The sequence below is a fragment of the Sceloporus occidentalis genome, unplaced genomic scaffold (genome assembly GCF_023333645.1).
Source record: "Sceloporus occidentalis isolate IW3139 unplaced genomic scaffold, rSceOcc1.0.p SCAF_4, whole genome shotgun sequence".
NCBI classification, from domain to species: domain Eukaryota; kingdom Metazoa; phylum Chordata; class Lepidosauria; order Squamata; family Phrynosomatidae; genus Sceloporus; species Sceloporus occidentalis.
This window is the reverse complement of record NW_028316984.1, coordinates 22,453,221-22,469,870: the sequence shown is the minus strand read 5'-3', so window position 1 is coordinate 22,469,870 and position 16,650 is coordinate 22,453,221. Positions and strand designations below refer to the sequence as shown.

The 16,650-nt window shown below is 39.8% G+C and overlaps 1 protein-coding gene across 6 annotated transcripts in view; it reads left to right on the top strand.

Annotated features, from left to right (window-relative positions):
* The window catches only part of LOC149313612 (aldehyde oxidase 1-like), a 64,861-nt gene that overhangs the window by 28,044 nt on the left and 20,167 nt on the right, over positions 1-16,650 (top strand). For all 6 annotated transcript variants that reach the window (XM_089519447.1, XM_089519448.1, XM_089519449.1 and 3 more), the window contains 9 exons: positions 1,800-1,962; positions 4,176-4,268; positions 5,741-5,910; positions 6,990-7,116; positions 10,460-10,582; positions 10,921-11,017; positions 12,019-12,143; positions 13,068-13,201; positions 14,915-15,002. In XM_089519447.1, coding sequence (XP_089375573.1) covers positions 1,800-1,962; positions 4,176-4,268; positions 5,741-5,910; positions 6,990-7,116; positions 10,460-10,582; positions 10,921-11,017; positions 12,019-12,143; positions 13,068-13,201; positions 14,915-15,002 — 1,120 coding nt within the window. The remainder of the gene's footprint in view (positions 1-1,799; positions 1,963-4,175; positions 4,269-5,740; positions 5,911-6,989; positions 7,117-10,459; positions 10,583-10,920; positions 11,018-12,018; positions 12,144-13,067; positions 13,202-14,914; positions 15,003-16,650) is intronic.

Genomic DNA, 16,650 nt, shown 5'->3' with positions numbered 1-16,650 from the left:
AATTGAAATCTTTCCATTATGAAGGCAGGTCTTGTCCTTTCCCAGCTTGTTTATGTTCCAACTCTCCACTGGTTGAGGTTTTGGGAGTGGGAAATACCCTTCTCCCCTAAAGATATAATTATGAGAAAGCATTGGGTATGCTCCACAGATCAGTTGGGCTGCAGAAGACTACCTTGGGAGCGCACCCTTTTGTCTGTCTCTGGTTTGGAGCAAAAGCTTATCCAGACAATAGTTTTTCACTTTTCTGGCTTGGTGTTGTACTGAAAATAGCAATTTGGGTGAGCTGGCAATTTTCATACTCACAAATGTACTTTATTTCATGGTTACACAGTTCATTAGATATTTTAAGCACAAGAATTTTAAGCACAACCAAGAGATTGGTAACATTTGCCATGCATTGAATGTCTGGAAGAAGAAACCTGAGTGCTGAATCATCTCCAAACCACCACTTGAGATTTGTTTCAGGCGAGGCAGTAATAATTATGAATTTTGCCTCTTGACCAGTCATGATGAGATTGCTGCTCAGATTATGAGAATGGTCATGTGTTAAAGAATTCTTGGATATCAGAGCAAATAAAACATCAGTTTTATCAAATTTTGTGCTTTGGTTGAAGAACAGTAGAAGAGCTAATTACAAAATAAAAAAGGTTATATGCATTTCATCTTAATAAATAGCATGCCTTTTATCCCAATTTAACACTTCTATCTCATAATCAGTTTAAAAGAAACATATTATTGGATAAATGTTTGAGACACAGATTACATGACCAAATTGCTGTTTACATTAGAAAGACTTTGCAAATAATTCAGACTTTATTGCTCATTAGAATTCACTGATGATTAAGAAAAACTGCAACAGAGAGTCAGTACTATTTTTGTTTTGCTCTTGGATATCACACCAACCAAGAGAATTGAACAAGCTGCATAGAGTAGAGAACTAAATTAGAACATGACTTGTTGGTGATTGGGGGAGGGAGGGATTAAAAATGTAATTGTCAAAGTTTAATGAAAAGGTAATGCCTACTATGAAACATCCTTATTCTGAACGCATGCTCTTATATTATCAAAATGGAAGACAGCCCTTGAGAACATGGCATAAGCATTAGAAATTAGGCGAGCTAAACAAAAACCTTTTTGAATTGACTCCCTGCTACTTGTTATCTAGCCCACCATTGCCCCCTCCCCAAATTGTCACAGTAACTGTCAGGGCTAGATACATTCTCATTTTTCAAAAAGTTAAACTGGGATTCTTATCATTTTAAACAGTACTATAGGAGACATATACAAGTCTTAGAAGCAGTGTTGCTCATTAAACTAAATAATTGAAATCATATTAGCTCACATAGAAGTGAGATGCTGAAAAACATAGCAAGCTGATTGTCCCTCAACATATCAAACTGAGTTGAAAAAGGAAGCATTTTCTCAATGACTTGTAAGACCAGTTTCTTGCAATATGAATATTGCATTTAAAAAGTCAAACTGTTTTTGTTGTGTTATATTGTTATATATGGATCAGGATGGGCAACATCTGGCTCTCCTTATATTGCTGGACTGTAACTCCTATTATCCTTAGCCAGTGGCTTGGTTATCTAGGTTGGTGGGAGCTGCTGTCCAACGTGAATGCTACACATTCCACACTTTCATATTAGGATCTAATTTCTAAACCAGAGTAACTGTTCTAGGATTAAAATGACAAGTTTGTGCTGTGTTCCTCTCTTTAAAAATCTATGGTAAGATGTATTTAAACCACTAATGCTTTCTCTTTTCTAATGAGTATATTTCCTTTATTATTTTGCAAGACCTTGGGATGAGCAGATGCTGGCTGATGCTTGCAGAATGGTGCTGAAAGAAATTATTCTCCCAAGCTCAGCTTCAGGTGGCAAAGTAGAGTTCAGAAGAACACTCATTGTTAGTTTCATCTTCAAATTCTATCTGGAGGTGCTACAGTCACTGCAGATAATGGTAATGGTTTGCTCTGATTTGTATATATTTATTTTTTGTTGTCAGTAAAAGCAGCCTGATCTGTGAATGGTTTAAAGCCAATGTGCTTAGATTTAAGACCACTTCATTACTGGAGTTTGTGGTTGGATGTTTATTCATTTAGCACTGTCTTGTAAAATGGCACCTGGAGTGGAATGTATATTTAGAAATAAAGGTCCAAACCACCTTGCAAAAGTAATCCAGTTTGAGACTGCTTTAGCTGCCCTGGTTCAGTGCTAGGGAATACTAGAAAATGTAGTGTAATGTGGCACCAGTGCTTTCTGACAGAGAAGGCTCAATGTCTCTCAAAACTACAGTTCCTAGAATTTCCTAGCATTGAGCCAGGACAGTTAAAGTGGTGTCAGACTAGATTATTTCTACAGTGTGGATTGGACAAAAGAAATAATAAAACAGACGAGGCCGGTGGGGGGTGGGGGTGGGGTGGGGGTGGGGCGGCTTTATGAAAAATTGAAAACAACACAACAACTCAAAACTCCACTCAGGCGTGTACAAAGGCCCTCTGGAAAAATAATTAGTTTTTACTTGATGACAGAAGACTATCAGTAAGAGGATAAGTAAAACACCTCTAAGGTTTCACCATCTCCCTTGAATCCCATTGTGGGAGAAAGGTGCGACATAAATCCTTGAAATAAATAATAAATAAAATAAATTCTGGGATGTTGATTTCATGATGCAAAATGCCCATTTCCCTGACTTCACTTAGTTTCCCTCCATGAGCAGCCTGCATGACTGGGATGAGTTTATTGGGTCCTGTCTGAAGTACTGTGACCTCAGAGCTGCCCCACCCATTACCTTAGCCCCTTCATTCTAACACCAGGCAGCATTTTGCATATGCATCTGCTGTGCTGTCCACTGTGGCAGTAATGGTGGTGAGTCACTTGCTCCTGAGATCAAAATAAGGTTCCCAGCTGGGTGCCTCATTCTGACCTCAGAGCGAATGACCCATTGTTGCCACTGCTGCAGCAAGCAACCCAGCAGGACATGTTTTGAATAACCATCCGGTATTGGAATATAAGGCTCTGCATATTCTGGGAAGATCCAGAGCAAACAGAGGTTTAAAATGCATTCCAAGAAGGGTATACCCCAGATTTAGTGCTCAGTGGGCCACATATCAACCAGTCTGTTCATGCCAGACTTGGGTTTGGTCTGTGCATTCTCCGGACTCCCTTTCAAGGGGATGATGCTTTATTTGTCCCATGCAGATAGTCTTGGTGCTGCTTGACAAGAGAACTGGAATGAAAGCTAAACCTATTCATACATACACTTTAAAGATGGGGCAGTTATATAGCCTGACTGAGTGGAGTAGAATGCTCAGAGTATGTGAATAATTTTTAAAGGCTCTGATGTTAAATCTATTTAGAAGTGCTGAAAATAAAAATATGTACAATGGCTAGGGGATCTAGCTTGGAATAGTGTTTATCAGTGAGATAATGTACAAATAAAGTTTTTTTTAATTAGATACAGTGGCAGGGCTCTTCCGCACTGGTTCTGAGTATAGTCAGATTATATGCCAGTGTAGCTACGCTGGCATATACTTGCACAAATGGTACTTGAGTGAACACTACAGCCTTGAGCTCACCCGTTCTGTAGCAGTCGATTAGCTCCACAGCCACAAAGTTAAGTGAGAGGGAGGGCTGTGCCTGTGTTTATGGAATGGATTGGTGCACTAAGGACTGTATTTAACAACTTTGAGAAAGCACAACCACTTGTACAACAGTTTTGCAACAGAATACCACCTCATCTGGATTCTGGCCACACTATTGTATGTTGAAAAGGTATGAGGAGATAGCTCCTCATTGGCAGAGGCTAATATTGTAACAACAGTGGAGAAAGCCCTACTGTTCTGGCGTGTGCAATGGCTACCAGAGTCACCATATCTCCAGTGTGTCTCTTAAAAACAGGTGCTGAGCAAGACATGAAAGAGGTCTCTAGTCAGTTTGTATATTACCTGCAAACTCTGGCCAGCTACAATAGACAACAGAATGTTGGAAAAGCCAGGCCTTGGGTCTCATCCAGTATGACTCCTTCTATGTTCTTATAATGGGATACTCTTTTTGGGCACAGAGGAGCTATTGTATTTATTTGTATGTAGCCTTTAAAAAAAGATGTATGATTGAATATTCATTAATTCAAATTATTTCTTTTTTTAAGTGACTAAAATAATTTTCTTTCAGTATCCTAATCAGTGTCCCAGTATCCCTGAAAATTATGCAAGTGCCCTTGAACATTTCCATACCAAAATGCCTCAGAGCATGCAAAAATACCAGGTCAGTAGCATGAATTTAGTAGGTTTCTTTTTCACAGAAGGTTTTATTTTAAAACTGTGGTTTTGAGTGGGTTCTGAAAGATCAGGCTTAGACCTCTCTGAATGTTATAATATCATATGAAACTACCATGGCCCAGAAGTTATACTAAGCTTAGTATATGATTTATTGAGGCATCTTGGGTTTGTCCACTCAGCCAGGGTAATAGATTAGTGGCGTGAAAAATATGAAGTGTTGCTATTATATGTATAAATATTCAGCAGCAAAGAGTTCCTGTGAGCCATTACTGAGGTTAGTGTATATAGAACAAGGTTGTTGTTGCTGGAAAACAGCAATGCTGGGAGTTCATTTCAAAGGTATATATCAGGGGTAGGCAACCCTTTTGAGCCGGGGGCCGGGTTGCTGTCCCTCAGACAACTGGGGGGCCGAAGCCAAAAAATAAATAATTAAATAATTTGTCGAAAAAATTAAATAAATAAATAAGCTGGGACAAATGTCGGACAAAATTTTCAAATGGAGGACACTTTTAAATAAAAAATGGAGGACACACGAAAAATTTGCTGATTTTTTAAAAAATGTTAAGATAAATGCATGTTTCTGAGGCTTCTATAGACAATTGCCTCACCATGCCCCTTGCATGAGATGCCAAAGGCCCCAGCGGCAATCGGTGGCAGGACCGGGCTGGGGCCGGTCCCAAGGCCTCGCCGGGCCACATCCAGCCCGCAGGCCGCAGGTTGCCTACCCCTGGTATATATCATAGCTGTAAGCCCAATCCCCAAGTCCTTTTCCAAGGCTCCTTCCAAGGAGCCAGAGGCCAAGAAAATTACACCCACATCCCATAACAGATCCTACAGGTTGAGTCTCCTTTATCTGAAATGCCTGGGACTACAAGATTTTTGGATTTCAGATATTTTTGGATTTTGGAATATCTGTATTTCCATGTATGTGCATAACAAGATATCTTAGAGGGTGGGGCACAAGTCTAAACACAAAATTCATTTGTGTTTCATATATACCTTATACACATACATTGAAATTAATTTTATACAACATTTTAAATAATTTTGTGCATGAAACAAAGTTTGTGCACACTGGACCTTCAGAAAGCAAAGATTTCACTATCTCAGCCACCCAGGGAAAATGATTTGGTTTTTGGAGTATTTTGGATTTCAGAATTCCAGATAAAGGAGATTTAACCTGTACCACTGATAGTTATAATAATGAGTCTTGGTTAGCCTCAAAAACCAGATAAAATCAGGTGTGTTCAGGATAGTATAGTGTTTTCAGGGAGGCATTGTAATCGCCATGCAGCTGGCTGGGTGGGAGAATGGAAACTAAAATTATTTTAGTTGTAAGAATGTAGCAGAAACATATATATATATATATATATATATATATATATGACTAAATCCAGGGGGACATCTTGACTTTATTTTGTTTTTGTTTTTATGTGTTGTTACCCTTTAACTGAAAAGGATGTGAAGCCAGGGCAGTTTGCCCAAGATCCAGTTGGACATCCAATTATGCACCAGGCTGGTATTAAACATGCCACAGGGGAAGCTATTTATTGTGATGACATTCGTGCTGTGGATGGAGAACTCTTCTTGGCTCTAGTAACCAGTGCTAAAGCCCACGCAAAAATTGTGTATGTATAAGCTGTACAGTGGGGGGAAATCTAGGTAACTTTGAAAGTTTTGCTGGTGGTGGCAAGGGTGAAACACAAACAGAAAGTTACTTCTTTTGACTACAACTGCCAGAAACCCTGATCTAGTGAGTATTTTCAAGCTGAATGATGCAGAAAGTGTGGTTGTAGGAAACGAATCTCCTTCTTAAAACTGACTATGGTAGCTGAGGAGATTTTTGGAATTGTCAAGAGGTCAGTTGTCAAAGAGGTCAAGTTTGTGATTTCAGAGTATTCCAGGCTAGTAATACTTGCATTCAAATCAGAAACAGTCCATATCAAAAATAATAATAAATAAATAAAAAATAAAGACCTTGAGACTCCCTCCAAGAAACTTCCCCTATCACTGGAGGTTACTTCTTTTTAAGTGAAACTGGGTAAGAAACCTTCCCAGACAGATGACTGGGGCATAGCAAAGGAACCTCCTTTATAGTCTTAGATACCTACTTTATAATTGTACTTCAGTATCAGTATATCTTATTTAACTACTGTTGTTAGCTAGGAACAGGGAATATTTTGAAATAAATATACATATATCTGAGTTGAATGTAGTTTGACAGAACAGTTCACTTATTCTGAGTTGTAACTACAGAGTATTACATCATTTCTAGACTGAAAGGAGTCATGTTTTAATTATTTATCAGGCAAATTACAGTCCTCCTGGTGTTGCTGGACTACAACTCCCATCCCCTCTGATAAATGGCTGTACTGGCTGAGGTAGATAGGAATTTGAGTAAACCTTCAAACGAAGAGCCATAAGATCCCCACTCCTGCTTCAGACAGTTCAATCATAATCAATGTTGCAGAAGCATCTAATTACTGTCAAAAGTCATGAATTTTACTGAGAATATAGTAGTGTGGAATTCAGTGGTGTTTCATTTTCTAGGACGTAGATTTAGTAGAACAACCAAATGTTCATCCAGTCTTGACTCATCTTCGTTTTAATATAACCTCTGTTATTCTCCCCATCCCAGTAACATGTTAATATTAATTTTTGCACTTTTGAATCTCTGTGTGAAAGTTTATTTATATTTTCCTCCCAGATCAATTGATGCTTCTGAAGCCCTCAAGATGCCAGGTGTAGTTGATATCATCTCTGTTCAGGATATACCAGGCCAAAATGAGTTTTATTATTATGATGTCCCAGATATTATATTTGCTAGGGAAAAGGTAAGCTTTGTTGTGACAGATGGTTTTTTTGTTTATTTTTTAACTTTTGTATTTCTGTGATTAGTCTGAATAGGAAAATACTTAATTTTACAGAATGAGTATACACGCTGGAGATTTTAGGTGTTCAGTGATTTGGACAGATTTTATTTTACTTTTCATTATAAACCATCCCTTTCTCCTCCTCCTCACTTAGCATTTTATCTTAATTTTTAAAAATTGTTTTAATTTAAAAAAAAGGAATGTCCTTTAAAAGAACAATAGCACCTATGGCCGAGAACTTGCATCATCAGCTATATCTAGGATGATGGAATTGCATTGTGCTAGCTGCTTCTGACAATGCCACATTCCCAACACTTACCGTACATCTTAAGCCAGGTGGCACCCCAACTGAAGAGACAACCTAACTCTGAGCTAGGTAGGATCTTAAAGGATCTCTCCAGCTGCACATCTTCATGTGCTCCATACCTGGGAGAGTGCTGTACTCAACATTTTCCAGCAACCCGATCTGCAGAGTCTAGGAAACCCTTCAGATCAGGGGTAGGCAACCTTTTTGAGCCGGGGGCCGGGCTGCTGTCCATCAGACAACTGGGGGGGGGGGGGAACCCAATAAATAAATAAATAAATATTTTTAAATAAATAAATAAATAAACTGGGACAAATGTAGGACAACATTTTCTAATGGAGGACATGTGAAAAAAATTACTGATTTTTAAAAAAATGTTAATATAAATGCATGTTTCTGAGGCTTCTACAGACAATTGCCCCCCCCGCGCGAGAGGCCAAAGGCCCCGGTGGCATTTGGCAGCAGGACCAGGCTGGGGCCGGTCCCAAGGCCTCGTCGGGCCGGATCCGGCCCACGGGCCGTAGGTTGCCTACCCCTGCTTCAGATGGAGTGCTGCCTGGTTTAAGAGGTAGGTTTTGAGGGTCACATTTGGCCATTAGTGACTGTAAGCATGAATCTGAAAAGGTATGAGATCATAAGCCAGTTCATGATCTTGTAAATATTGAACAGAATGCCAGTTTATATTTTTATTAAATATTTCATATATTACAAATGGGAGAAATCATAAAAATTACAAATTCCAAGAGAGATAGCTTAACATGTCAGTGAAAAAATATAGAAATAATAATAATAATAATAATAATAATAATAATAAGTTTTATTTATAGACCGCTATTCCGCAATGATCATAGCGGTGTACAGTAAAAAATGAATACAAAACAAATATAAGGTGACAGTTAAAGGAGGGAGAAGTCTCAACCTTCAGGCAGTCCCTGATGTTGCTGGGTCTGCCTGATCGCTCCCTCTGAGGCCGAGATGACAGTTAAAGAAGGAGGGGCCTCTTCCTTCAGGCAGTCCTTGAGGTTTTTGGGTCTGCCTAATCGCTCCCTCTGAGGCCGAGATGACAGTTAAAGAGGGAGGAGCCTCTTCCTTCAGGCAGTCCCCGATGTTGCTGGGTCTGCCTGATCGCTCCCTCTGAGGCCGAGATGACAGTTAAAGAGGGAGGGGCCTCTTCCTTCAGGCTGTCCCTGATGTTGCTGGGTCTGCCTGATCGCTCCCTCTGAGGCCGAGATGACAGTTAAAGAGGGAGGAGCCTCTTCCTTCAGGCAGTCCCCGATGTTGCTGGGTCTGCCTGATCACTCCCTCTGAGGCCGAGATGACAGTTAAAGAGGGAGGGGCCTCTTCCTTCAGGCTGTCCCTGATGTTGCTGGGTCTGCCTGATCGCTCCCTCTGAGGCCGAGATGACAGTTAAAGAGGGAGGAGCCTCTTCCTTCAGGCAGTCCCCGATGTTGCTGGGTCTGCCTAATCGCTCCCTCTGAGGCCAAGATGACAGTTAAAGAGGGAGGAGCCTCTTCCTTCAGGCAGTCCTCGATGTTGCTGGGTCTGCCTGATCGCTCCCTCTGAGGCCGAGATGACAGTTAAAAAAGATAGCCTCATGCACAGGAATGATAGCTACCAGAATTTCACAGTGTCCAAATCATTCCCAATATATGTTTGGTAGAGTTTTTTTGTTTTTGTTTTTAACAAGGAGTCAAAATTATGGAAGAAAAACATGCAGTTGGCAACTCCTACTAAATAGTTGTAATACAGACTGCAGGTGGCATTTATATTTCATTGATTTCCCATAAGATTAATAAATCTACCTGCAGAAGGCCTCACCCCATTCAGTTTTTTTTTTCACCCGTCTATTCAGGCTCTTAGGTACCAAAATAATGGGACCATTCTGAGATTTTACGTATCTTGGCATATGATTTTATTGCTGGCAGAAATTATATGGCCCAGCAGAAACTACAGTATGTGGAGACTGCATGAGTTTTTGAGATGCTGGTTGCTCCAATCTGTTCTGTTTTAATGGGATATCACCCTTTAAATCCTGAGATATATAGAGAGATGCAACCAGACCCATGTTTGGCTAGTGAAAGAGATGATTGCTACCAGGAACAGTCTATATTTCACATTTATAAAGTTATTGCTGAACAAAAAGCAGAACTACGAACACTAACTGGTAGAAATCACACCAGCCAGCTATGTATGTCCCACAATATTGTTTGCATACTAGAGTGCAGCCAACATGACAACAGAGTATCATGTATTGATCACATGTCAGTTGTACATTGACATGGAACTGATATTGGGCTCCTCCAAGCAAAACAAACATGTCAGGAGGTTGTAGTACTTGTTGCTGTTTTTGTTGCTGTTGAAGGGTTGTTGTTTTTTAAGCATTCAAACAACATTTCTGTTTTCTGGCAATTCCCAACATCAGCTGAAACACTGTATTCCTACACTTAACTTGGCTTCTTTTAAATCCCATGATATATTGGAACAAAAAAGTATTCTTCACTCCTGTATTTTTTTATTGATTTGCATTATAGTAAATCAGCAAGTCAACAAAATAAACCATAGAAAAAAATTAAAATACAGAGGACAAAATTTGCCCTTCAGATCATAGGACCATCTCAGAAAGTTAAGTCCTAGTTTTATAAAATCTTTGGAGGAGCTGGAGTGTAGATCCAACAAATCACTACAGACTTACCCTACAGATAATTGAACATGTACATGCAGAACGAACAATGACCAGCAAAACCCAAGGAGCTATATCACAGGACAGAAACTCACTCTTCCAGACCAGTCTGGAAGGGCCCATTGACTCAATTTGCAGATTTGTGCTGTAGCAGGAAACCTTCGTAGAAAAATCACAGCATGTGTGAGTGTGCATATGAAAGGGGTCAAGAAAAAGAATATCTGTATGTAGGTATTTACGTAGTGAGAAAGAGTTTCATCATTTTTCTGTGGAAGATGCTTAAGTGCATATTCATACCATTCTTTTCCCAAATTTTTCAGGTGACTTGTGTGGGCCAGATGGTCTGTGCAGTGGTTGCAGATTCAGATATTCATGCTAAACGAGCAGCTGCAAAAGTAAACATAGAGTATGAACCCCAAGAGCCTGTGATCCTGACTATAGAGGTGAAGAATGGCCTGCTCCTTATTGCTATTTTGACTAATATAGAGGTTCACCTGTAGCTGTTTCAGCACAAGCAAAATGTTAACAGTTCCTCAGTCAGTCACCAATTCTCATAATTTTGTGGACTGAGTTTTACTGAAGTTGCATTGAAATCAACTTTCTGATTTTACTCTGACACTGGGTTTAAATTATCATAGCTATGTTATGCATTTATAACATAATTTAATACTACTTTAAATGTCATAAGTTTCTCCAAATGGCAGTTAATTTAGTTCTTTTGTTTTTAAAGGAAGTGACCGTGGGGTGTTAAAGTACTTATTGGTATGTTCTCACACTACAGGAGGCAATCAAGCACAATTCATTCTTTGACCCACAAAGAAAACTGGTACAAGGAAATGTGGATGAAGCATTTAAAATTGTTGACCACATTCTTGAGGGTAAGTTGCAGATTACTGATTCAATTTTTTTTCCTGTGAAAACTGAGCATGTAGATCCTTCCATCTCCACCACTGGGAAAGTTGCACCTTGTGGGCAGCATGACGCCAGGGTGCGGGAGTTTTTGTGTTGCCCTTGTTTCCCCCAGTATCTGGAAAAGTGACTGTTTGGGATTTATTTTACTGTAAAATGCTTACATAACCACAGGCCAAGAATTGGGGGAAATGGAATAGAATTGTGTTGGATTACACCTTCTGGCTGTGTGGGAGGAAGAGAGTGGAGAGTGGGGAGCATGAGTCTTTGCCTACATCTTCTCTGAGGCTCGCATAGTGTGCCTGCATAGCACTAAATTCAGGTTGGGCAATTTGTGGCCCTCCAGATGTCTGGCTGCATCTCCTTTTGTACTTGATGACAGTGATAATGTCCTTTGACAAGAGATTATGGAAGTTACAGTCCTTCAACATCTGGAGGGCCAGATGTTCCCCATATCCCTGTGATAAACCATGTCTTATTGCTACATGCAAACTGGATCTACATCATTTAATAAATTGTTTAAATAAATTGTTTATTTATTAACTGCTTTTCCCAGGATCAAAGCGGTGTACAAGTGTCAGTAAAGACAGTCAGTAAAAACAGTACCACAATTCACATATTAAAAATACACATTAAAACGAATTAAATCCAAAAGCATAGTTAAAAACATACAGTAATAATGTTAAAATCATGAATATCAATATGTCAGAGTCAATAGGGGAAAGATAATCTTAGAAGGAATTGGGAGGGTAGGCTTGTAGAGAAATTTAGTGAGATTCTGATTATTTCCCTCTTTTCCACACTTGTTATGGCCCAGCTGTATGCTTTTCTCCATAGTGTCTGTGTTACTATGAAAGAGCCAAATGTAACATTATCATACATGTCCCTGAATAGTTCATATGTTTTGCTCCAACCATGGCTCCTCACTTTGGAAAAAAGTCATGCTGATATATCCTCTCTTTGAAAACAGGTGAGATCCATATTGGGGGACAGGAGCACTTTTACATGGAAACTCAGAGTGTTCTTGCTGTTCCAAAAGGAGAGGATAAAGAAATGGATGTTTATGTGTCATCCCAGCACCCAGCACATGTTCAGGTTAGGAGGGCATTTTCATTGCATTTTGAATAATGTATAGCTCTTTCTCTGTGTTTTAATAGCCCAAAAGTTCAATAACTCTAACATTCCTAAAGTTCACCTCATCACTCTAAAATGAGAAGTAGCCATGTTGGCTGTTGAGAAGAGTATCAAAATCCATATTGGGTTAGTAATGTTTAGGCTGGCAACCAACAGGCTGCAGAAAGGGAGAGGATTGTATGTCTATTAATTGATCTAGTAAAGGTATTGTCTCCTGCAAATGAAACAGCAGAATGGTTCTGCCATCATAATCCGGGGCTTCTCAGATTACTTGAGGTGGCTGAGGTAACTAAGAAATCACCACAAAATTAGATGGCTGATTTGTCACAATCTCTTGCATGGGAAAAATCTGAGAGTACCAAATTATAACATTATTGGAGGGGGTGTATTTTCTTGGTGGTGCCCATCACACTTGGCCATATCTTTCCCCCAGAAGATCTGCAAAAGGCTAAACCTGAATACCTTTCAACATCATAAACCTTTTTTAAAAATGTTATGGGCTGCTGATGGTGATGAGAGGAGACTAAATATCTTTATTCGGCTTTATTAAGCATTACTGTCTTGTAGATATGGCTATTTGGCAACAAAAGATAGTGGTCAAGAGAATAAGCTGTGAACTAGAAAAGGATCATACCTTGCCTAGCAAGCCATTTTTTCACAAGCCAATATGGATCTTTTTATGTTCAGTCATTGTAAAAATTGGAGCAGTGGAGGTGTAACATTAGCCCTGTAAAAGATTTCTATTGGTCTGTGGATTCTGAAAGGGATTTTCCCCTTGCTAAAATCTATGTATTATGTCATTGTAATACATAATAATAAAAATAATGGAAAGATGTATGCACTTTGAGTTGTAATAGTGTAATTCATTATTTGGTTTTTATGCAGGAAATGGTAGCCTCCTGTTTAGGAGTACCAGACAATAGGATCATGTGCCATGTGAAAAGGATTGGAGGGGCTTTTGGTGGAAAATTGATGAAAGCCAGTCTACTGGCATGCATTACAGCAGTAGCAGCCAACAAGTAAGTGGATATATGATGTTCAGGATGCTCCCTGAGGCAGCTGTGGAGTAAGAGGGAGAGGTTGAGGGGGAAAAACAGTGAATTAGGCAGCTGAAATATCCGTTCCCATTTCAGATACATTGATTGCAACCCAGTCAACAGTTCAGTAAACTAGAAATCTATGTTTTGAGATTTAAAATGTTATCAGATGGAATAATACAGGAAGATGTAGTGTTAAACTGCTTGATAAATTTAGAAGAAGTGGTGTAATATTTGCCATGCTGCGTGAGACCAGCTGTTTCTCTCTTGAGGCCAGCCTGTCAAATTATAGTCCCAGTCATGCTGAGGAAGAATGGACAACAGCTATGCAGGCTGAAGATGATGTGAATTGTAATCCAATACATCTGGAGGCCATCATGTTGGGGAGGGCTCATATAGATACTCGTGGAGATAGCTCATGACAGAATAACTGTGTGATCCCACTTTCCCTACTCCCTCCCTGTTAGTCTAAACCAGTGCTCTGCTGTGCAAATATTATGCCTTAGGTTTTGCACCGGCCTGGGGCCAAAAGCAGAACTCGGGAGAACTTAGGGTCCACAATCTTTTGAGTTGTACCACGTGCCGCAGGCACCATCTTGGCACGCTGCTGTTTACATGGCACATGCAATGATGACGTGGCTTGTGCACTGCATCCAAATGGCGCAGCGCACAAGGGACATCACAGCACCATTCCAGGGTGCTTATGGTGCCTCAGCAGCAACGGAGAAATGAGCTGCATTTCGCGGCTCCTTTTTCCAAGCACATTGTTGCTGCGCCGTTTGGTTGATGTGGCCACAATCCATGGGAGAAAGGGGCGGCCTCTGTCCACCCCTTTCTCCCAATCTGTATAAGCCCTAAATTTCAGCAACATCATTTCAGAATATAATGGAGAGGAAAAAAGCTTTCATTGATGCAAGAGCTTCTTTCTTTCAGTTAGTCTTAAAGGTGCTACAAGATCCCTTTGCATAGTGATTTTCCAGACTAACATGACTATGTCTTTGCATAGATGAAGGAAAATACTCAAGTAAAGTTCAAAGACCCACATTGCCAAACATCCCATCTTCTTTGTATATTTCTCTTTCTGCTCCTTTCTTCAGTCTCATTCCAGTTCCTTTCACAATGCCACTGGTTTTAAACTTAAGGAATTTGGGGCTCTACAGACTGCCCCAAAGGGGCAGTGGGATGCCACCCCTTTTTGCACTGGATCAGGGTCGCAGCAACCTCATGCACCCCCCGATCCAGCCTTTGAGGGCACCTTAGCCACAGCAGTGTGGCTATATGGTGCTCCTTCACGGCTGCGTCATTTGGACGCAGCGCTGTAGGTGCATCATGATGCCGTGTGGAGCGGTGCATGGCATCATGGCACTCTGGGGTGGAGTCAAGGTGTGCATCATCTGGACACGACACCCCAACTCTGGTGAACTTAAAGTATTTTGAATCAAATGTACATTTTCAAAAAGTGCCTGGACAGGTCTATAGAGCATTTCCTCACTATAGTTTTTATGCCAGCCACAGATGCTGGCGAAACATCAGGAAGAAACTCTTATAGAAAGAACATGGTCACATAGCCCGAAAAACCCACAAAAAACTATGGATGCCGGCCATGAAAGCCTTCGACTTCACAAAATTTCTTTAGTTATTCCAAGAAAACCCTTTATGTACCTAACCTTTTCTTGTTGCTTCTCTTTGCTTTAGAACAGGCCATGCAGTTCGCTGCATTTTAGACAGAGGCACTGACATGTTAACCACTGGAGGTCGGCACCCTGTCACTGGCAAATACAAAGTAAGCAACATGTCCCAAATGATTCCTGCTTCAGTTAGTGAGCTCAGATACAAAAGTACATGAATGTGATATCAACTGGAGGAGCCAACATGGTGTAGTGTTTTAAGTGTTAGATTACAAATCTGGAGATCAGGGTTCAATTCCCCACTTGGCCATGGAAACCCACTGGGTAACTTTGGGTTAGCCACACACACTTACTGTCAGAAAACCTATGATAAGTTTGGCTGATGGTCTCCATAAGTCAGAAGGAGCTTGAAGGCATACAACAACTGAGTGACACCCATGCAATGCAGTGTCTCAAAAGTTAAACTAAATTAAATTTCTAAATTTGTCTTTTTTATATAAACTCACTTCTGACATTATTAGTGTTCCTCATGTGTCATATAATGGTATTTGTGTTATGCATATATTCTGTGAACTCACATACTACATTCTGTGTGTATTCTGTGTCACTCTTTGCTACATTCTTATTCAAAGATGCACCTTTCCATGCAAGTAGGAACTCTAGAGGTGACTGCATATATTCAAGCATAGGCTCATTGCAGAGATGTGAAAGAATGCATGAAAAGAAAGATGAATCCTGTTACCATTCCTTGCCTTACAGTATATGCACGGGTTGCAGAAAAGTATTGAAACAAAACAAAAAAAGGAAGAAAAATTGTAATGTGAGGATGAGGAAAGGGATACCAAGTATAACCCATGCTCAGTAGCCACAGAATCCTGGCTGACCTCTTGGAAGTGAGAGAGGAAGAAAACTGGGGAAGGGAGAATGGAATTCAGAATCCTGTAAGAAAGTATTACTGCTTTGTGGCATGGCTGATCAGAGAACTCCACACTATAGCATTGAATTATGCTGTAGCCTTTTTCAGTATTTACTTAGTAGGAAACACCTTATACAGCCGCAGTTCTGTCACAATTTTGTATATATGTGATATGGCTTTTGTATTTTTAATGGTCTCTTTTCAGAATTTTTCTTGTAATAATATAGCATACAAATATTATTATTGTTTGAGTTGATAGACCAAAGATGAGACTGTATTTATATGCCTTGACATGGAGCAGCAGGTTATCCAGTTCACCCTTCCATGTGATTGTTGCTGGATCACAAGCCTACAATCACATACACATGTTCTTCTGAGAGTTTGAAATGGTGTTGTGCGTATTAATTCAACCATTAAGACTGATGCTCTGATATCCAGTTGTTGCTGCCCAAACTGCTGTTATCATAATTAATGCCAAACAATTTTTAACAACAGTTACCTCACGTACTAGATTAGTAAGGCAGTCATGAGTTAAGGGGTATGGGACTACAAAAGTTGAGTATTTTGAAGTCCCACTGATTCCCACAGAATAAATTCAAACTCTGGTTAAAATCAATAGATTTCAATCAATAAAGTGTCAGTAGAAGTACTGCTACGCAGCCCTTGGTTGCTCTGAGCAGTTTCTAAATGTGCTTATTCAATATTTCATTTATCCTGGAAGTGATCAACTACACACATCTGATCTTAGCCAAAAAGAAGTAATCAACTGAAAACTATTTGTGGCTTCCTGAGACCTCTTTTAAGTAATTTTGTTTTTTTAATCCACAGGATTTACAAATAAATACAGATTTAAAGAAGATAAATGGAGGCATTTAAAATAAGTTTGC